At 28.2% G+C, this 24,064-nt stretch overlaps 1 protein-coding gene across 7 annotated transcripts in view; it reads right to left on the minus strand.

Annotated features, from left to right (window-relative positions):
- The window catches only part of LOC145287731 (mRNA export factor-like), a 52,600-nt gene that overhangs the window by 10,119 nt on the left and 18,417 nt on the right, over window positions 1-24,064 (minus strand). For all 7 annotated transcript variants that reach the window (XM_080135488.1, XM_080135487.1, XM_080135493.1 and 4 more), the window contains 3 exons: window positions 22,008-22,094; window positions 20,110-20,196; window positions 13,756-13,827 (listed from right to left, as the gene is read on the minus strand). In XM_080135488.1, the coding sequence (XP_079991614.1) occupies window positions 13,756-13,827; window positions 20,110-20,196; window positions 22,008-22,094 (246 nt within the window). The remainder of the gene's footprint in view (window positions 1-13,755; window positions 13,828-20,109; window positions 20,197-22,007; window positions 22,095-24,064) is intronic.

Below are 24,064 nucleotides of genomic sequence, written 5' to 3' on the forward strand. Positions count from 1 at the left end.
ACTACTGGAGTAGAAAGCTTTCTTACATCTAGGGATGTCGGGTTTGTGGGGGTATTTACGTCGTGGGGGTACAAGTGCTTACAGTTTGTCAGAGCATCCACCATAAAAATACTTGTAGAACAGGCAGAGGGATGCAACATTTTGTAGGTGGGACAGATTTGTCCAAAATGTTTTTAGCAGTTTTGCAAGGTGCTGAACTCAAATTTACATATGTTAAGGTCTAAAACTGCACCGTTTGTTCATTTTCACCAGGATTTGATGTCCCTTGAGGACTTTTGGGGCTAAATGGAGGGGGGGGGGGTTAATGCTGAAATGAAATCCATCACTATAGACAACAAATATTGCAACCATGAATAAGTAATCTAAAATATTCGTTCCAAGTTATGTCCCCTGCATGTAAACTCTTACTTTATAATATCTAAAAAATGCAATTTTACCCAATTTTACGTAAAAATTACTTCCAACTAAAAATAACTTTCTACGCGATGAATTTTCATAATTTTTCGATATATTACTATTTTTGACATGACAATTAAATACAGAATATAGTTTTTTTGCTTAAAACATTTTTTTTTTTAAATTGATTTGTCGACTATCTTAACGAGCATTTTTTTCTTTTATATTCATTAAATTTACAGACTATTTATGCTCATTTTTATAGTTGTTTCACGTTTCGGCCAACTATTCCTCTGGCCTTCATGATTGGTTAACTAGTTGCCCGAAACATCACGAAACAACTATAAAGATAATAGTCCGCAAATAAATAAAATAAAATTACTCATCTCAATGGATTCCAATAATTAAAACACTTTTTTCTTTTATTAAACAAAAAGGATACAATTGTTATGTATTTAGGGTTTTTGATTCTCTTCCACTGCAAGAACTGACACTAGGGTCAGAAAGCGGGATTGAAAAGTCAGCGCCCCAAAGGGGGACACTGACCTGAAAAAAGTGCCTGGGCAACTCCCATCGGTATTCCCCGGTGAGGGCACCTCAGGCGATTAGCAATAAACTAACCCCTTCTCAAAGAGAGAAGGAAAAGCCTGGGAGGATGGATCTCCTAGAACTACACAGAACTTTACACCAACCGCAAAATCAAGAAGGACCGGGATATTACAGGAATGATCTAATCTATTGATTTTGGGGGCCCGGGATGAAATCCCTAGTCATACATCCCGTTTAAACATTAAACAAGTGAACCATTATAAGCGAAACAATTAAAAACGTTACAATTTCTAACAATACTTAACACTAATCACAACCCAACATATTAATTCAACAAGTACGCGAACCAGTCCGACTGCATAACTGATATCTATTTCCGGCTTCTAGCCACCCGCATAAAAATGAAAGTCTCTACAGAGGAATTGTACCCACTTTTTTCCCCTTGACAAAGAGATTTATCCTGAAAATTTGAGAACTTTACTTTTTCTCGTGCGACTGTTCTGCTGGCATGCTTCCCGGCTGAATATAACATAGTAGCCTTCAAATCCAATGTAAACAAGCCGTGCGTGCGTGGTCCCCTTCTGGTGCTGCATGTGAGATGATACCACAAAAAATAACGAAGAAATGATGAATGTGAGACGTGTGATGGTGGAGTTCGTCCTAAAAACAAATATTTCCATCATCGTTAAAAATGGAGTAATTTTATTTGAACTTATCACATTTTTTCGCTCTTTTTGGCCCAATCATGGTGCCTGGATGTCCGAAGAAATTACGGTGCTTTTGGGGTACTCCGCCACTCACTTCTCACAATTCAATCGTCTCAAACAACACACTTTTCCTCCTGTCACACTCATCAACATTGAGAACACCTGTTGCTTCAATTCTGCGATGCAAAACTTTTCTTGTGACCCCTTTTGAGCTCCTGGGAACGCAGAATCCCAATAAAAATGGGTAATCGGTGCAGTTTAACGCCTTAAGACATGCATAATTGAATTCAGCACCATGGAAAACCACTATATAGACATATCAAGTTTTTGAGTAATATGAAAAAAAAAAAAAAAAAAAAAAAAAAAGGGGGGGGGCATGTTTTTTATCCCTAAAAGTCCCAGAGGGATACAAACCTAAATTTTGCTAGGGTCATCCATACTGAATTTATATTAACAATGGCCTCCACATTTTGGCCAAGTTTCAGGGAACTCTAATGGATGGATCAAACACTGAGGCAAAAAGTGCCATTTTTCGCCATTTTGGAGCATTTTTACCTTTTTAGCCCCTATGGATGCAATGGGAATTTTCGCAAAAAAAAAAAAAAAAAAAATTTTTTTTTTACTGTGCAAATCTATTTAATGAAATGCAATTTGTGGCAAAATTTCAGGAAAAACTAATGGACGGCTATCTGACAATCGTTTGGGCAAACGGATGTACAGACAAATGCCATTGAAAACATAGGTCCCTCTCCGATAAATCTGGGGACCAACAAGTTCTTGTTGAGCTGTCCAAATAAATAATCAAATTCTACCCAATTTACACCTTTAACGATTACTACACTATCATCTTACATTCATTAACCTTTATCCTCGAGTGGCCTTTGGGCCTTGATAAGTGGTGACTCAAGCCAGCAAAAAAAAAAAACCCATCTCTCTACGATTATATAAAAGGAACTGTATCTGTGAGCTCGTTCCCTATGGACTCGAAAACGGCTGGGTTGATTTTTATGAAATTTCACTGAAAGGTACTGTGTGTGCCTGGCAGTGTTCTAAGATATTATTATCAGTAGTTGTTTTTTTATTATTATTATCAGTAGTTGTTTTTTTATTATTGCTATCAGTAGTTGTTTTTTTATTATTATTATTATTATCAGTAGTTGTTTTTTTATTATTATTATTATCAGTAGTTGTTTTTTTATTATTATTATTATCAGTAGTTGTTTTTTTATTATTATTATCAGTAGTTGTTTTTTTATTATCATCAGTAGTTGTTTTTTTATTATCATCAGTAGTTGTTTTTTTATTATTATCATCAGTAGTTGTTTTTTTATTATTATCATCAGTAGTTGTTTTTTTATTATTATCATCAGTAGTTGTTTTTTTATTATTATTATCATCAGTAGTTGTTTTTTTATTATTATCATCAGTAGTTGTTTTTTTATTATTATTATCATCAGTAGTTGTTTTTTTATTATTATTATCATCAGTAGTTGTTTTTTTATTATTATTATCATCAGTAGTTGTTTTTTTATTATTATTATTATCAGTAGTTGTTTTTTTATTATTATTATCAGTAGTTGTTTTTTTATTATTATTATCAGTAGTTGTTTTTTTTATTATTATTATCAGTAGTTGTTTTTTTATTATAATTATCAGTAGTTGTTTTTTTATTATTATTATCAGTAGTTGTTTTTTTTTTATTATTATCAGTAGTTGTTTTTTTTTTATTATTATCAGTAGTTGTTTTTTTATTATTATTATCAGTATTTTTTTTTTTTATTTTTATCAGTAGTTGTTTTTTTATTATTATTATCAGTAGTTGTTTTTTTATTATCATCAGTAGTTGTTTTTTTATTATTATCATCAGTAGTTGTTTTTTTATTATTATCATCAGTAGTTGTTTTTTTATTATTATTATCAGTAGTTTTTTTATTATTATCAGTATTTTTTTTCTTTATTTTTATCAGTTGTTGTTTTTTTATTATTATCATCAGTAGTTGTTTTTTTATTATTATTATCAGTAGTTGTTTTTTTATTATTATCATCAGTAGTTGTTTTATTATTATCAGTATTTTTTTTCTTTATTTTTATCAGTTGTTGTTTTTTTATTATTATCATCAGTAGTTGTTTTTTTATTATTATTATCAGTAGTTGTTTTTTTATTATTATCATCAGTAGTTGTTTTTTTATTATTATCATCAGTAGTTGTTTTTTTATTATTATCATCAGTAGTTGTTTTTATTATTATTATCATCAGTAGTTGTTTTTATTATTATTATCATCAGTAGTTGTTTTTTTATTATTATTATCAGTAGTTGTTTTTTTTTTATTTTTATCAGTTGTTTTTTTATTATTATCATCAGTAGTTTTTTTATTATTATTATCAGTAGTTGTTTTTTTATTATTATCATCAGTAGTTGTTTTTTTATTATTATCATCAGTAGTTGTTTTTTTATTATTATCATCAGTAGTTGTTTTTTTATTATTATCATCAGTAGTTGTTTTTTTATTATTATCATCAGTAGTTGTTTTTTTATTATTATCATCAGTAGTTGTTTTTTTATTATTATCATCAGTAGTTGTTTTTTTATTATTATCATCAGTAGTTGTTTTTTTATTATTATTATCAGTAGTTGTTTTTTTATTATTATTATCAGTAGTTGTTTTTTTTATTTTTATCAGTAGTTGTTTTTTTTATTTTTATCAGTTGTTGTTTTTTTTTTATTATCAGTAGTTGTTTTTTTATTATTATCATCAGTAGTTGTTTTTTTATTATTATTATCAGTAGTTGTTTTTTTATTATTATCATCAGTAGGTGTTTTTTTATTATTATCATCAGTTTTTTTTTTTTTATTATTATCATCAGTATTTTTTTTTTTTATTTTTATCAGTTGTTTTTTTATTATTATCATCAGTAGTTGTTTTTTTATTATTATCATCAGTAGGTGTTTTTTTATTATAATCAGTAGTTGTTTTTTTATTATTATCAGTAGTTGTTTTTTTATTATTATCAGTAGTTGTTTTTTTATTATTATTATCAGTATTTTTTTTTTTTTATTTTTATCAGTTGTTGTTTTTTTATTATTATTATCAGTAGTTGTTTTTTTTTATTATCATCAGTAGTTGTTTTTTTATTATTATCATCAGTAGTTGTTTTTTTATTATTATCATCAGTAGTTGTTTTTTTATTATTATCATCAGTAGTTGTTTTTTTATTATTATCATCAGTAGTTGTTTTTTTATTATTATCATCAGTAGTTGTTTTTTTATTATTATCATCAGTAGTTGTTTTTTTATTATTATCATCAGTAGTTGTTTTTTTATTATTATCATCAGTAGTTGTTTTTTTATTATTATCATCAGTAGTTGTTTTTTTATTATTATTATCAGTAGTTGTTTTTTTATTATTATCATCAGTAGTTGTTTTTTTATTATTATTATCAGTAGTTGTTTTTTTATTATTATTATCAGTATTTTTTTATTTTTATTTTTATCAGTTGTTGTTTTTTTATTATTATCATCAGTAGTTGTTTTTTTATTATTATTATCAGTAGTTGTTTTTTTATACTTATCATCAGTAGTTGTTTTTTTATTATTATTATCAGTAGTTGTTTTTTTATTATTATTATCAGTAGTTGTTTTTTTATTATTATTATCAGTAGTTGTTTTTTTATTATTATCATCAGTAGTTGTTTTTTTATTATTATCATCAGTAGTTGTTTTTTTATTATTATACTCAGTAGTTGTTTTTTTATTATTATCATCAGTAGTTGTTTTTTTATTATTATCATCAGTAGTTGTTTTTTTATTATTATCATCAGTAGTTGTTTTTTTATTATTATCATCAGTAGGTGTTTTTTTATTATAATCAGTTGTTTTTTTATTATTATCAGTAGTTGTTTTTTTATTATTATTATCAGTATTTTTTTTTTTTTTTTTTTTATCAGTTGTTGTTTTTTTATTATTATTATCAGTAGTTGTTTTTTTATTATTATTATCAGTATTTTTTTATTTTTATTTTTATCAGTTGTTTTTTTATTATTATCATCAGTAGTTGTTTTTTTTATTATTATTATCAGTAGTTGTTTTTTTATACTTATCATCAGTAGTTGTTTTTTTATTATTATTATCAGTAGTTGTTTTTTTATTATTATTATCAGTAGTTGTTTTTTTATTATTATCATCAGTAGTTGTTTTTTTATTATTATACTCAGTAGTTGTTTTTTTATTATTATCATCAGTAGTTGTTTTTTTATTATTATCATCAGTTGTTGTTTTTTTATTATTATCATCAGTAGTTGTTTTTTTATTATTATTATCAGTAGTTGTTTTTTTATTATTATTATCAGTAGTTGTTTTTTTTATTTTTATCAGTTGTTGTTTTTTTTTTATTATCAGTAGTTGTTTTTTTATTATTATCATCAGTAGTTGTTTTTTTATTATTATTATCAGTAGTTGTTTTTTTATTATTATCATCAGTAGGTGTTTTTTTATTATAATCAGTAGTTGTTTTTTTATTATTATCAGTAGTTGTTTTTTTATTATTATTATCAGTATTTTTTTTTTTTTATTTTTATCAGTTGTTGTTTTTTTATTATTATTATCAGTAGTTGTTTTTTTATTATTATCATCAGTAGTTGTTTTTTTATTATTATCATCAGTAGTTGTTTTTTTATTATTATCATCAGTAGTTGTTTTTTTATTATTATCATCAGTAGTTGTTTTTTTATTATTATCATCAGTAGTTGTTTTTTTATTATTATCATCAGTAGTTGTTTTTTTATTATTATCATCAGTAGTTGTTTTTTTATTATTATCATCAGTAGTTGTTTTTTTATTATTATCATCAGTAGTTGTTTTTTTATTATTATCATCAGTAGTTGTTTTTTTATTATTATCATCAGTAGTTGTTTTTTTATTATTATTATCAGTAGTTGTTTTTTTATTATTATTATCAGTATTTTTATTTTTATCAGTTGTTTTTTTATTATTATCATCAGTAGTTGTTTTTTTATTATTATTATCAGTAGTTGTTTTTTTATTACTATTATCAGTAGTTGTTTTTTTTATTTTTATCAGTTGTTGTTTTTTTTTTATTATCAGTAGTTGTTTTTTTATTATTATCATCAGTAGTTGTTTTTTTATTATTATTATCAGTAGTTGTTTTTTTATTATTATCATCAGTAGGTGTTTTTTTATTATAATCAGTAGTTGTTTTTTTATTATTATCAGTAGTTGTTTTTTTATTATTATTATCAGTATTTTTTTATTTTTATTTTTATCAGTTGTTGTTTTTTTATTATTATTATCAGTAGTTGTTTTTTTATTATTATTATCAGTAGTTGTTTTTTATTATTATCATCAGTAGTTGTTTTTTTATTATTATCATCAGTAGTTGTTTTTTTATTATTATCATCAGTAGTTGTTTTTTTATTATTATCATCAGTAGTTGTTTTTTTATTATTATCATCAGTAGTTGTTTTTTTATTATTATCATCAGTAGTTGTTTTTTTATTATTATCATCAGTAGTTGTTTTTTTATTATCATCAGTAGTTGTTTTTTTATTATTATCATCAGTAGTTGTTTTTTTATTATTATCATCAGTAGTTGTTTTTTTATTATTATTATCAGTAGTTGTTTTTTTATTATTATTATCAGTATTTTTTTATTTTTATTTTTATCAGTTGTTGTTTTTTTATTATTATCATCAGTAGTTGTTTTTTTATTATTATTATCAGTAGTTGTTTTTTTATACTTATCATCAGTAGTTGTTTTTTTATTATTATTATCAGTAGTTGTTTTTTTATTATTATCAGTAGTTGTTTTTTTATTATTATACTCAGTAGTTGTTTTTTTATTATTATACTCAGTAGTTGTTTTTTTATTATTATCATCAGTAGTTGTTTTTTTATTATTATCATCAGTAGTTGTTTTTTTATTATTATCATCAGTAGTTGTTTTTTTATTATCATCATCAGTAGTTGTTTTTTTATTATCATCATCAGTAGTTGTTTTTTTATTATTATCATCAGTAGTTGTTTTTTTATTATTATCATCAGTAGTTGTTTTTTTATTATTATTATCAGTAGTTGTTTTTTTATTATTATTATCAGTAGTTGTTTTTTTATTATTATTATCAGTAGTTGTTTTTTTATTATTATTATCAGTAGTTGTTTTTTTATTATTATTATCAGTTGTTGTTTTTTTATTATTATCATCAGTTGTTGTTTTTTTATTATTGCTATCAGTAGTTGTTTTTTTATTATTATTATCAGTAGTTGTTTTTTATTATTGCTATCAGTAGTTGTTTTTTTATTATTATCATCAGTAGTTGTTTTTTTATTATTATCATCAGTTTTTTTTTTTTATTATTATCATCAGTATTTTTTTTTTTATTTTTATCAGTTGTTTTTTTATTATTATCATCAGTAGTTGTTTTTTTATTATTATCATCAGTAGGTGTTTTTTTATTATAATCAGTAGTTGTTTTTTTATTATTATCAGTAGTTGTTTTTTTATTATTATTATCAGTATTTTTATTTTTTTATTTTTATCAGTTGTTGTTTTTTTATTATTATCATCAGTAGTTGTTTTTTTTTATTATCATCAGTAGTTGTTTTTTTATTATTATCATCAGTAGTTGTTTTTTTATTATTATCATCAGTAGTTGTTTTTTTATTATTATTATCAGTAGTTGTTTTTTTATTATTATCATCAGTAGTTGTTTTTTTATTATTATCATCAGTAGTTGTTTTTTTATTATTATCATCAGTAGTTGTTTTTTTATTATTATCATCAGTAGTTGTTTTTTTATTATTATCATCAGTAGTTGTTTTTTTATTATTATCATCAGTAGTTGTTTTTTTATTATTATTATCAGTAGTTGTTTTTTTATTATTATCATCAGTAGTTGTTTTTTTATTATTATCATCAGTAGTTGTTTTTTTATTATTATTATCAGTAGTTGTTTTTTTATTATTATCATCAGTAGTTGTTTTTTTATTATTGCTATCAGTAGTTGTTTTTTTATTATTATCATCAGTAGTTGTTTTTTTATTATTGCTATCAGTAGTTGTTTTTTTATTATTATCATCAGTAGTTGTTTTTTTATTATTATCATCAGTAGTTGTTTTTTTATTATTATCATCAGTTGTTGTTTTTTTATTATTATTATCAGAAGTTGTTTTTTTATTATTGCTATCAGTAGTTGTTTTTTTATTATTATTATCAGTAGTTGTTTTTTTATTATTATTATCAGTAGTTGTTTTTTTATTATTATTATCAGTAGTTGTTTTTTTATTATTATTATCAGTAGTTGTTTTTTTATTATTATTATCAGTAGTTGTTTTTTTATTATTATCATCAGTTGTTGTTTTTTTATTATTGCTATCAGTAGTTGTTTTTTTATTATTATCATCAGTAGTTGTTTTTTTATTATTGCTATCAGTAGTTGTTTTTTTATTATTATCATCAGTAGTTGTTTTTTTATTATTATCATCAGTAGTTGTTTTTTTATTATTATCATCAGTTGTTGTTTTTTTATTATTATTATCAGAAGTTGTTTTTTTATTATTGCTATCAGTAGTTGTTTTTTTATTATTATTATCAGTAGTTGTTTTTTTATTATTATTATCAGTAGTTGTTTTTTTATTATTATTATCAGTAGTTGTTTTTTTTTTATTATTATCAGTAGTTGTTTTTTTATTATTATCAGTAGTTGTTTTTTTATTATTATCAGTAGTTGTTTTTTTATTATTATCAGTAGTTGTTTTTTTATTATCATCAGTAGTTGTTTTTTTTTATTATTATCAGTAGTTGTTTTTTTATTATTATTATCAGTTGTTTTTTTATTATTATCATCAGTAGTTGTTTTTTTATTATTATCATCAGTATTTTTTTTTATTATTATCAGTAGTTGTTTTTTTATTATTATCAGTAGTTGTTTTTTTATTATTATTATTATTATCAGTAGTTGTTTTTTTATTATTATTATTATTATCAGTAGTTGTTTTTTTATTATTATTATTATCAGTAGTTGTTTTTTTATTATTATTATCAGTAGTTGTTTTTTTATTATTATCATCAGTAGTTGTTTTTTTATTATTATCATCAGTAGTTGTTTTTTTATTATTATCATCAGTAGGTGTTTTTTTATTATCATCAGTAGTTGTTTTTTTATTATTATCAGTAGTTGTTTTTTTATTATTATTATCAGTATTTTTTTTATTTTATTTTTATCAGTTGTTGTTTTTTTATTATTATCATCAGTAGTTGTTTTTTTTTATTATCAGTTGTTTTTTTATTATCATCAGTAGTTGTTTTTTTATTATCATCAGTAGTTGTTTTTTTATTATTATCATCAGTAGTTGTTTTTTTATTATTATCATCAGTAGTTGTTTTTTTATTATTATCAGTAGTTGTTTTTTTATTATTATCAGTAGTTGTTTTTTTATTATCATCAGTAGTTGTTTTTTTTTATTATTATCAGTAGTTGTTTTTTTATTATTATTATCAGTTGTTGTTTTTTTATTATTATCATCAGTAGTTGTTTTTTTATTATTATCATCAGTAGTTGTTTTTTTATTATTATCATCAGTATTTTTTTTTATTATTATCAGTAGTTGTTTTTTTATTATTATCAGTAGTTGTTTTTTTATTATTATTATTATCAGTTGTTTTTTTATTATTATCATCAGTAGTTGTTTTTTTATTATTATTATCAGTATTTTTTTTTTTTTTATCAGTTGTTGTTTTTTTTATTATTATTATCAGTAGTTGTTTTTTTTATTATTATTATCAGTAGTTGTTTTTTTTTTATTATCATCAGTAGTTGTTTTTTTATTATTATCATCAGTATTTTTTTTTTTTTTTATCAGTTGTTTTTTTATTATCATCAGTAGTTGTTTTTTTATTATTATCATCAGTAGTTGTTTTTTTATTATTATCATCAGTAGTTGTTTTTTTATTATTATTATCATCAGTAGTTGTTTTTTTATTATTATTATCATCAGTAGTTGTTTTTTTATTATTATTATCATCAGTAGTTGTTTTTTTATTATTATCATCAGTAGTTGTTTTTTTATTATTATCATCAGTAGTTATTTTTTTATTATTATCATCAGTAGTTGTTTTTTTATTATTATCATCAGTAGTTGTTTTTTTTTTATTATTATCAGTAGTTGTTTTTTTTTTATTATTATCAGTAGTTGTTTTTTTTTTATTATTATCAGTAGTTGTTTTTTTTTTATTATTATCAGTAGTTGTTTTTTTTTTATTATTATCAGTAGTTTTTTTTTTATTATTATCAGTAGTTGTTTTTTTATTATCATCAGTAGTTGTTTTTTTATTATCATCAGTAGTTGTTTTTTTTTATTATCATCAGTAGTTGTTTTTTTATTATTGCTATCAGTAGTTGTTTTTTTATTATTGCTATCAGTAGTTGTTTTTTTATTATTGCTATCAGTAGTTGTTTTTTTATTATTGCTATCAGTAGTTGTTTTTTTATTATTGCTATCAGTAGTTGTTTTTTTATTATTGCTATCAGTAGTTGTTTTTTTATTATTGCTATCAGTAGTTGTTTTTTTATTATTGCTATCAGTAGTTGTTTTTTTATTATTGCTATCAGTAGTTGTTTTTTTATTATTGCTATCAGTAGTTGTTTTTTTATTATTGCTATCAGTAGTTGTTTTTTTATTATTGCTATCAGTAGTTGTTTTTTTATTATTGCTATCAGTAGTTGTTTTTTTATTATTGCTATCAGTAGTTGTTTTTTTATTATTATCATCAGTAGTTGTTTTTTTATTATTGCTATCAGTAGTTGTTTTTTTATTATTGCTATCAGTTGTTGTGTTTTTATTATTGCTATCAGTTGTTGTGTTTTTATTATTGCTATCAGTATTTGTGTTTTTATTATTGCTATCAGTATTTGTTTTTTTATTATTGCTATCAGTAGTTGTTTTTTTATTATTGCTATCAGTAGTTGTTTTTTTATTATTGCTATCAGTAGTTGTTTTTTTATTATTGCTATCAGTAGTTGTTTTTTTATTATTGCTATCAGTAGTTGTTTTTTTATTATTGCTATCAGTAGTTGTTTTTTTATTATTGCTATCAGTTGTTGTGTTTTTATTATTGCTATCAGTTGTTGTGTTTTTATTATTGCTATCAGTATTTGTGTTTTTATTATTGCTATCAGTATTTGTTTTTTTATTATTGCTATCAGTAGTTGTTTTTTTATTATTGCTATCAGTAGTTGTTTTTTTATTATTGCTATCAGTAGTTGTTTTTTTGTTTGATTTTGTTCAAAACAAAATCAAACAAAAAAAGATAATTGAAGGCAGAAAATAGGGACAAATTTTTCCGATTCCAATTAGTCGTCCCAACACAAATCAATTTCGATGACAATAAAAATATGGGAGTGCGAGACATTCACTGAAAATCATTCAATCCCAGGCAACGTCGGGTCACCATGATAATATTTTATAATTGAAAATCCTTTAATGTTGTCTATTCCTTTTACTGCCTTGTACCGAACCGTGTTCCGCTACAAGGCTGCGCTGTCATAAGCCTTCAAACAATTCCTTTATATATCTTTTTGACTGGTTCCTCAGATACGAGGATCAATGGGAAGGTTATGCCTGGCAGCATGCTCTCTCGTAACTATGCAGACCGATTCCTAACATGTACACGCTGCGACACCCAAGGCATGAGAATCCCTGGGTAGCTGATGCTTTCTTCCTTCTACGTTTTGTCCTCTGCAGCCTTTCTTCTGCTGATATCAAAAGCTGCAATGACTTCAAACACAACTAGTTTTACACATTATGCACAAAGCTTCAAGCAAACTAAATCATCTCTAATTTTTTTTTATTTTTTTTTTTTATTTTTTTTTTTACTCATGTTCACACCTTACAAAGCATATCGCCACTTGGACATAAGGGGCTACTATTTGGTGCCATGTCTAGGAAAGGTTAACAAAATATTTGTTTATGTTACATTTAAACTTCTGCATATCAGTACAGTCAGAGAAACAGGCAGCAGGAAGGAAATTCCAAAGTCTAGCTGTTCGAGGGAAAGAACTATTAGAATAGAAAGCTTTCTGGCATTTAGAGGACATCAACAGTGAAGGGGTGAGATCTTATTGCTAAGCGGGTCTGTCGAGGATATGTATGTCGAGGTGGTACAAGTGAAACAAGTTCATCAGAACACATTCCATTAAAATATTTGTAAAACAGGCACAGTGATGCAACATTGTGGTGATGGGACAGGGGCTGGAGCTTAGTTGATAAAGTGGGGCCGATTAGATTGACAACTTTTTTTTTGAACTTTATCTAAGAGAGAAAGACTAGTGGGAGATGCACCAGCCCAGATGTGGCAACAATACTCCATGCATGGGCGAATGGTGGCCTTGTAAAGGTACAGGATACTCTCGGGTGTGAGTAGTCTTCTAGCTCGATAGAATTTGAACTGTTTTGATTTGAACTAGTGTTTTTTTGTTGCTTCATTCTTTGAGGGCAATTTCTTAGTTTTACCTTGACTGGAATAAAGACAACTTTGGAAAACGTAACATTTTGGAATTCTGTTCAAGACATATCTGGCCAAGCATTTTTGATTTTAAACTTAACTTCCAAATTAAATTTTCTACTTAATTTTAACCTTAATTCCACACATGTGCATCTAAATATTGCCACAGCAACCCCCGAGAATATGAGGAGCTGAATTGACTGAATCCATTTTAATCAACAAGTTAATGTAATGAAGCAGTTTTTATTAACAAGAGTAAAAAAAAGGAACTTGGATTTACGGTCATTGAAAAATGAGTCTGACAAAGGGAAAAGAATTGCTGTTTTCTGGTTTGAAATCTATCCATATATTTGACTAGATTTTGTAGGTTTTTTTCTTTTTTTTTTTACCTCGAAGCAGTATTGTTTTAACGCCTTACATCAAGTGGCTTCAGACTTTGTCTGGAGCAATTTCCATTAAAAAAGGTAGCAAATTCAATCCCTGTGGTGGGTAACAAAAACAAAGCAAAAAAAATCTTAAGGGTTATTTCAACTTTGAATAGAAAAAAAATAAATTAATGAAAAAGTTGATAATCAAATTACTTACAACATCCGCGCAGTAGCATCTTTCTGGTAAATTTATAACCATCATCGGATTTGGACTGCGTGTATCCCAAAACTAGAAAGATAAAACAGATTATTAATTCTGGAAATAAAATCGTACAAAATATTTTTGCGAAAGTGGTTAGTATAAAAATGCAAAACTTATTGGAGCTCAGTTGAGCATCTTTCAGTAAACTAAGGATGGAGCAGAGAGAGACTATTAATGTGTCTCACGAGAAAAAAAAAAAAAAAAAAAAAGGGGCTATAATTCATAGTCATGAAATCATAAATTTATAAGTTTGTTATTTTTTAATAATAACTGTATTACTGGTGTATGAATTAGCTCCCCTTTTATTATCTTGTAAAACAACTAAAAGTTGATAAGACAGAAAGGTTCTTGTCCAGTATTCACCCTATATATTTATAAAAAAAAAAAAAAAAGCAAGCCAAGCATGCAGGATCCCTATCCATGAGGGGAAAAAAAATTTACTTTCACCATGATTAATGTTTGTGCAAATTTTTTTTTAAAAATGCAAGGTGTGGTTAATGAGAAAAGTGCAAACAAATGATTACTAATCGTTGTTATATGAAGGCCGATTGCTTTTTTTTTTTTTTTTGGCAAAGAAATCACCACTTGTCAAGGCCCAGAGGCCACTCGAGATTAAGGGTTAAAAGGTATAGTGGTCAAAAGGATAATATTATAGCAATCGTCAGAAGTGTAAATTTGGTAAATTGGATTACTTAAGGGGGACGGTTCATCAAGAACTTGTTTACATTGGACTTGAAGACAGCCATATTGTAGTCAGCTGGAAAGCAGGTAAACGGAAGAGAGTTCCACAGGCGTGCACTTCTAAGAAAGAAGCTTCGTTCATGGAATCTACGTTTAGGTTTTGGCACAGATAAAAAGTGGGGAAAATTTTTGATAGTGGTTTCAGCTAGACTGGTGCTTTTCGTGAAAGATTGGCGAGGGGGGGGTCCCAGGGATTGGAGCTCAGACGAGCACTTGCCATGAAAATAACGATAAAACAGAGACAGGCTCGCAACTCTTCTGTGAGAAAGAGGTTGCAGGGAAGAGAAAAGAGCATCTCCCACTAGGCTATGAAGTCTATTCTGAACTCTGTCAAGGCAGGATAAGATCTGCCTAGCAACTCCTGCCTAGATGTGACAGCAATACTTCATCTTTGGAAGTGCCTGGCTCTTATATAGGTAAAGAATTGCATCAGCAGGTAGATATCTACTGGATCGATAGAAGGATACCATCATTTTTCAAGCCATCTTGGCAACGGATTTGATGTGCATATTCCATTTTAGATCAGGAGTAAAGGTCAAGCCTAGAAGTTAGAAAAGCATGGAGCCTCCCCAAAACGAGAACCATTCGTTTCAATTGATGCCAAATGAGAATCAGAACGTTGATGATGTAAAGATAAAAGCTTGGTTTTAGATGCATTAAAAGCAACCTGCCACTTTTTTCCCCCCATTGTACCACATGCTCAAGATCAGAGGAGAGAGAATCAGAGACCTTGGTCATTTACGGCCTTTGATGTGTTGCCATAGATAGTCGTGTCATCAGCATAGAAATCAACGAATGATTTAAGTATATATTTTGGGAGATCATTGATGTAGATCAGGAAGAGAGTTGGACCGAGGATGGACCCCTGAGGGACTTCAGCATTAATAATGTGGGCCTCTGATTTCTACCCATCAACCACTACTCTTAATAGCCTATCAGAGAGAAATGATTTAATAATTGAGAAAACATTTCCAGTTATACCGTAGCTGGAAATCTTGTGAAGTAGGCCTCTATGCTATACCTTATCGAAGGCCTTTGATATGTCAAGAGTAATTGCCCTAGAGAGGAAGCCTTTGTCGAGAGATTCACTAATCCTATGAGATATAACCGTTAGCACATCTGCTGTAGATCTGGCAGAACGGAAACCATATTGCATGTCACTAAGAAGGTTATTTCTGCTGAGGTGGTTGACTACTTCTCTATTTAATATGGATTCCAGCAACTTACTCATGACACACAAGAGACTTATTGGTCTGTACTGAGAGGGAGATGACTTATCATCTGAATTCTTGTCGTCAGCAAAAATGTCTACAAATGATGTAAGGATGTGATTTTAAAGATCATTAATATAGATAAGGAAGAGAATTGAGCTCAGGATGGACCCCTGAGGGACTCCAGCATTAATACGGAGAGATTCTTATTTCTGCCCATCAATTATTACGCTTATGAACCTATCAGAGAGAAATGATTTAATAATTGAAAAGACATTCCCAGCTATACTATAGCTGGAGATCTTGTGAAGATCTTTATACCATACCTTATCAAAGGCCTCTGATACATCAAGAGCACCTGCCCTAGAAAAGAAGCCTCCATCGAGAGTTTCGCTAATCCTTAAAACTTTCCGTTTTCAAAGCATCTTTTGAATTCGTACATGATGCGGATAAAATTTGAATCTGATGACGCTCAGTATCATAAGAAATGAGCAATCTTAACAAAAATCAAACGCGCACATCGATTAGAGCATAACTGTTACTCAATGGGAATTTTCAAACTGCCTAACGAAGGCACATAAAATTCACGACTCCCTGAACATTGTGCGAGTTCATTTGTGTAGTGATAAGGACCGCACACAATGAATTGAAGTGTTTTTTTTTTAATAAGAATTTTAAATATTCTGCATTAAAAAAAAAATAGAAAAACACAAACAATATATTCTGCATTAAAAATAGAAAAACACTTTTTACGTATACAAAATAACAGTTGTTTAGCAAAAGAACATTTTAAATGGCAACGCGTGTATGCAATGCCAACAAATTTGGAAAATCAAAATGGAAAAACATCTATATATATATATATATATATATAAATAAGAGGCAAATGCGCGCACACATTTTATGTATGTCTCAAAGGCTTTTTTCACCGACAGTCCCAGGGGTGGGGTTACTATCGCTTAGAACTGTTTATATAGCCCCTAGATCATAATATGTACGATTTGCGAATGCGCATTGCGTTTAGATTTATTTACGTCGATTTTTACAAAATTATTTCTATTTCAGCCCGTCTTGTGTTCGTTCAGTTTTTTTGTATAAAAAGCGAAACTAATTTGAAGCTAAGGCGGCAGTTCCCGGCAATCGCACCGGGGAACGTCCGGACAATGGGGAACTGCCCCCCCCTCCCCCAACATCTTGGGGGAAACAACCAGCCACAGTTGGGTAAACAAACCCAAAAACTACCCCGCAGCAAAAGTTAATTGAGGTCAAAAAGAAGGAGCGGAGTTAACTTTTATTGCGGGCATGTGTCAATTCTGTTTTTAATACTTTTAAATAAATTCAAACGTGTTTCAGCTACTCTGTATTGCTGGCCGAGCGAGTAACATGTCAGGTTTTTTGCGCATTTTATCTAAAGGTTGTGAGTTCAAATCCTGGCGTAAGATTTTTTTTTTTTTTTTTTTTTTTTTAAAGGTTTAATATTGAAACAAGGTTATTTAAACTATTTTTCCCGTTCTGTTTTTTTTTTTCGTTTTTATTTTTCCGATTTTTTAAAGTTTTAACGTTTGTTTTTCTGGGGTTTTTTTCCCCATCACATTTGCGTTGTTTTTGTTTTTCCGATTTTTTTAAAGTTTTAACATTTTTTATAATATTTAAACAGGGTGATTATTTCGTTTATTCTCTTGTTTTTTTGTTTTTTTTAAAACTGAAAAAAATGCCACAGAAACGCATGGAATGCTTCAGATTGATTTTGGACCATCTTGCATATATCGAGCATCACTTTCTGAGTGGCATAAGAGATTCAAGGAAGGTAGGGAACTTGTGAGGGATGATGAAGTGTAGGATGAGTAAGGAAGTCAGACCGCCGTGTGTCTGCGGAGACAATAAATGCACAATTTGTGGGAACTGTGCGCACACTTATTCACAAGGAATTGAAGATACACAAGATTTGTGTGAAGTTTGTTCCAAGGATGCTCAGAGAACTTCATCCTTGTCACAGAATATTTGACCAAAATGGGCATCAAGACAGTTCCTCACCCTCCCTATCCCCCTGATCTTGCACCTTGTGACTTTGGTTATTCCTTAAGCTAAAGGAAAATCTTAGACGCTGTCGTTATGAGAGAAGGAGATGAAAATGACTGTGATGAGGATCATTGACATGCTCACACAAGACGACTTCCATGGAGCCTTCCAGAAGTTGTTAGAACGGTACAACAAGTGAATTGTAGCCGGATGAGGTTACTTCGAATGGGATTAGAGTTTTATGCATGTAGTGTCAATAAAAGTGCCTATACAAAAGTCTTGAAACTTATTGAAAGAACCTTGCATCAAAGTCTGCATCTACGCCATTCCTTACGGTGTGAGATGGGATATTTTTATTTAAACTTAGACATACAATATACACAAATTATTTAGCGACTTTTTATAAAGGCATATTAACAAATTAGTTCAACAAAAGAAAAACAAAATTTTAAACCGTAACAGATATGCGTTTGCAACAACAAAAAATTTGGAAACCAAAATGTGAAAAAATCGTTTAGGTGTTAATTTTTTTTTTTTTTTTAAATCGTTTTTCGTTAAATGATGTATGTTTATCCAATTTTAACAAAACTGAAATTTCAGCTGTTAAATAATGAAATACAGTGTCTTCTGTGGACCGCATGTGTGACGTACTTAAAGCAAAGTATTGGTGTAACACGGCCGTTACACTCAAACAGTGTTTGTTACTGTTCAAACCTCTCTGGTACCATCGAAAAGGAACAAAGGAAATAAATAGAAAATCCGACGCGGCTTTCTGTTTTAGCAAAAGACATTTATTACCATTACTTTCCAAACAATTCCTGCGTCTTGTTTTTTCTAACTGTTCATTTTGTCATGCGATTAACATAACTCCGTCGGCTTGACACCAGCTTAAGAAAATGATTTTCTTATTAAAAAAATAAAACTACTTGATCAATTCACATGATTTTTGGAATATGATATTTTTGTTTCGTCATGGGTATGTAAATTGTAAAGATTTATTTTTGTTGTAATATAGTATTTTGGACATGCTGTAACGTGTTCGTTATGCTTCAAACTTCTCTCCGACCCCCACGTCATCCAATACCGCTGCAAAGAAACAACCAAACAAAAATAAATCCGATTGACTTTTTTTTCTGTTTTAGCAAAAGGCATTTATTACCGTAACTTTCCAAACAATGCCTACTTGTTTTTTCTAACTGTTCATTTCGTCTGCCATTAACAAAATCTTGCAGTTTCGACACCAGCTTAAAAGTCTCACCGTCATCATGGGGTTACACATCCATCTCACCTGACATACAGTTTCCTTTCTCTCTTCCTCATGCTGGTCATAGCTGGTCTCACCTTCGACTTTCCATCTTTCTCAGCACAAACTTTACTTCTCTGCTCACATGCTGTCCTTTTTTGTTTTTTTCTTGTCACGCAAGCCCGCGCACACTTCCTAATTTGCATATGTGCTTTTTCGGCTGCTGCTGCTAATATCTTCTCAAGCCAGCTATCCTACAGCTGCTGCTGATATTTTCCCATGCGCTCATATGCGCTCTGTTACATTGGTTGTCCAGTACATAACAATCAAGTACATAGCAATTAAAAAACCGAAGATCTTAATTGCATGGTTAAAAGTTAAATTAGTTATCGTTCTGTCTATCTATCCAATGATATTGTTAAAATAGTTTATATTGGGAGTTATTTATTGTCTATGGAATAAAGTGAAGCAATGGGTTTTAGCTGAGGATGTTTATAATAAATTAGCAAAGTTAAATAAACAAAATGACCTTGGCCAGGCATACATGGAAAGGTAGCGCATTGAGATGTGTTTTTTTAATGGCAACGTAACAAAACTGAGGTCAAGAGGTTGGGAAGTTTAGTCAGTCGAGAGTTTTGAGTTTGGTCACGAAAGTGAACGGATGTGCTTCAAAATGTCAGAAAGCTGGCTGTAATGAACAAGCATGTAAACACGAAATGCAGATTTCTTGTGAAGACCATTTGAGACAGCTGAAATAAATTTATATTTTAAAAATATAAAGTGTTGTCCTGTGGTTCCACAAAAGAACAGGCCTCAATTGGTTATGGTGTTGGTCATTCCAGGTTTTATCACGGAGCTCAGCAGTGAAGATAGAAAACCTTTAGAGAAAGAAAAAGTTATGAAGCATATATTATTCTTCTTATGACTCAGTTTATACGTTGAGGTCATATTCTCTGGCTAAACAACAGCGCATACAATTTATACATTTATCTGATGCCGATCGGAGAACAATATATATCATCCTTCTATCCCTGCCTCTGGAACATGCTTAACTCAATAGGTAAGGGAAGATATTTTAAAATGGGGTTCACTTACTTTTAATGTTTTATCCCAGCTACCAGTCATCACACAAGAATAACTCGGGGCTTTTATCCAATGGACCGTCTTGATGGGAGCATCATGCTAAAATAAATTTTTTAAAATGATTTTTTTTTTTAAATAGTTTGTAAAAAAATGCAGACTTGAAACGTAATTTGACCAATTTTTTTTTTTTTTTAATAGTTTGTAAAAAATGCAGACTTGAAACGTAATTTGACCAATTTTATTTTTTTTTAAATAGTTTGTAAAAAATGCAGACTTGAAATGTAATTTGACCAATTTTATTTTTTTTTAAATAATTTGTAAAAAATGCAGACTTGAAATGTAATTTGACCAATTTTATTTTTTTTTAAATAGTTTGTAAAAAATGCAGACTTGAAACGTAATTTGACCAATTTTATTTTTTTTCAAATAGTTTGTAAAAAATGCAGACTTGAAATGTAATTTGACCAATTTTATTTTTTTTTAAATAGTTTGTAAAAAATGCAGACTTGAAATGTAATTTGACCAATTTTATTTTTTTTTTAAATAGTTTGTAAAAAATGCAGACTTGAAACGTAATTTGACCAATTTTATTTTTTTTCAAATAGTTTGTAAAAAATGCAGACTTGAAATGTAATTTGACCAATTTTATTTTTTTTTACAAAAGTTTATGATCCAATTCTGTTTCATAAAGAGAATTTTTACTTGTAAATAGCAAAATGCTCAGTAAATTTTTTTTTATTTTGGAAAAGTCATTTTTATAGCTGTGATATGGCATCATAGATTTACAAGTTAGATCATGATTTAAAACATGAATTCAAACATAATCGATAATCTATATATAAATAACACAGATGTATGTATGTCTGTGTGTGGAAATATTTAACAGATAAACTCTTGGTAACATGACACTGAAATTAACAGGAAATAATCACACACCAAGAATGGTTTATAACGAGTAAAATCTTTGTTTGGCTAGATAACACGCACAGAAATATGTCGGCAAGTTGAAACACAAAATTTTCATTTCAACTTGGCAACATATTTCTATTACTTTTGCACATGTGCAAATTCATTCATAGCTTGATGTGGTTTAATTTTGAATCTTATCTGTCAATAGCTCAAACAGTAGGGAACGCAAATGGAGAACTACATGTTTTGATTTCAATTCTAACTGATGGCACCCATGTCATTTATTTTAACTCCTAAAAACCACTACTATATATTAGGTACAATATAATAATCAATAGAGAATTGACAAATAATAAATACATAATTTGCAGGAATTAATATATTTAAGTGTATTTTATAATCACCCTATATAAAAAACAAAAATAAAGTGGTATGCTGTACGTATCCATGATGTAATGAAAACATATTCCAAAAATCACGTAAATTGATCACATAGTTTTATTTTTATAAAGAAAATCACTTTTAAACAATTAATAGAAATTCCTAGACATTACAACATAAATCTCACAAGTTTGAATTATTGTTCAGTTATCTCTTCCCTTTTTCGTTTTTAGATTGTTTTCAAAATGGTGGTTAAGACAGTCGCTCATTGGTTACAAATAAATTGGATTTTTTTTATTTAAAAATAAAACTACTTGAACGATTTAAGTTATTTTTGGAACATGATATTTTGTTTTATCACAGGTACATACATCAGAGAAATTTTTTTTTCAATTTTTAATAAGGGAATTCTGGACAAGAACCCAATTTTTGTAATATTGTAATTTGAAATCTTTAAGTGCATTTTATGAAAAAAATTTTTTTAAAATACTCACGTAAGGTTTTAACTCACAACCTCTACTTATAAATACAACACATTAACTGATTGAACCACCGTGATTGCTGTTGTAAAAAAATTGTTTTCAATATGGCAATTATTTGAAATAAGTGATTCTATTTACCTGAGCGATTTGGACGGTTTGGTTGCTTGCCAAGTCCCACATCTTGACTGTTTTATCACAAGAGGCCGTAAATACTTTGGTACCGTCCTGCAGGAAAAATAAAACTGGCTTGAATGTTTTTAATTTCACAAAGAAATTTAATAACGGCACATATGAAGTGAATAGACCACGGCTAAAAATAAGTTTGTTTTTTTTTTTTGTTTTTTTTAATGAATTTTTATCCATTCTTGGAAATTTCCAGATTTTTTACGGTTTGATTAATTCAATCATTTAAGTAACAGTTAATTTTGACGTCAGAAATTATTTTTAAAAAATTCGATGTGAAAATTTGCAAAAATAATCTATTCTATACTAGCAAGACCTGTGGAAATTCCACAGCGACATCTTTCATAAGTAAGATATTGCTGCTGGGCATTCTGTGGACGTTCAGCGTGAATGGAGACCCCACAATATTATTGTAGCCCTTTTGTTAAAACTGTAAAATTATTTATCTAAGTAATCTAGTTAATGTACTGTGAAATATATATCTGGTTATTACGGTTTATCTTTAATATTCTTATAGTTTGGTTGGTTGTTTTTGTTTTATGGCATATCAACCCTTTTCGGGTTATTTAATACCGAATCCAAAGATTTTGAAGAAAATTTTTTTAATAGAATGTATTTGTTGTTTTCACGTCGGTTTCTATTTAACTCATAGTTGGGACCCTAACAAGTACTACCACTCCGGGTCAGAGTGAACCTGGGAGCAATGGTAATTAAACGGTGGCTCCACACTCCCCAAAGCCCACAAGCTGGGGCCTCACCACTGGATATAGTTTAAGGTCATATCCAGGACCCCCATTGAGGGACTTTTACCCTCTGCAGGGGGGCAGTCGGCGTATTCTAATGCCCCACTAACAGGGCCGCCAAAGAATAGAACCGTCTCTGGGATGGGGATATTTGCTGATGATACGACGCTTTATAACAAACACGAGGGTAAAAGTAATGCACACATATCTAGGGAAATTGCTAAAACTCTAGAGGAAAACCCCCCAGTCTGTAGTGGAATGAGGCCTAACTGGTTGGTAACGTTCAATGCTGCTAAGACTAAGCTTATTTCCTTTAATAATTACAAGAAACCGTCTCAACCATTGATTATAATGGCTAATGATACACTGCTTGAAATACTTCCCTCCTAGGGTTAACATTCACAGACAACATGAATTGGAACAAATACATTGAGGTAATTGCCAAGGCTGCTGCGAGGAAGGTGGGCTTTCTCTACCATGCTAAAAGGCTAGTCACACCTGAGAGTATCCTATATCTCTACAAAGCCACGGTTCACTCATGCATGCGATAGGGCCATATTCTTATAGGAGTCTGTGACATATTTTCATTGTATGGAGGCTCGACATGAACGGAAACTGCACAATATCATTATCCCATCTTTAGACAGAACAGATACTACCTTTGGATCCTAGCCAGAAGACCAAAAAGATATATTTTAGTTTCACGTACAGCCCAAAAGAGAATTTTTTTTTTACATTGAGTCTTCAGTGATCGGGAGATCCTATTTATTAAAAAGAAGGATGGAAGGTGATAACACTACAAACACTAAATTAACGTATCAAAATATTTATTTAATGTTTGTAGTATGCTATAACTTATCCCCCTTTTTAATAAATAGGATCTCCCGATCAAATAATTTATAATCTGCAAACCGTGACATACGTACGTATAGATATTAATACTATGGTATTAATATCTATACTCCTTTACATTTTTTTTTTTGTGTGTATTGATGTTCATATTAACCCCCCCCTTTTTTTTATTTAGAAAGGAAATACAACTTTGTTATATACGGGTCATGGAATTGAATTCATCTGCAAAAGATCTAACTAATTTGCATATTCTTTTAAACATTCATTTTAATTAATTCCCTATTAGTTTTTTCTGTTTTCTTATGAGATGATCATCTTTAGTTAATTACGTGTAATTATATTCATGCAGATATTCTACATGATTTATACTTGCGCAATATTTGCGTAAAAAAGGTTATAGTAAAAACAAACCTTTTT

Source organism: Euprymna scolopes, chromosome 11 (assembly GCF_053919585.1).
Source record: "Euprymna scolopes isolate OS-2025 chromosome 11, ASM5391958v1, whole genome shotgun sequence".
NCBI classification, from domain to species: domain Eukaryota; kingdom Metazoa; phylum Mollusca; class Cephalopoda; order Sepiida; family Sepiolidae; genus Euprymna; species Euprymna scolopes.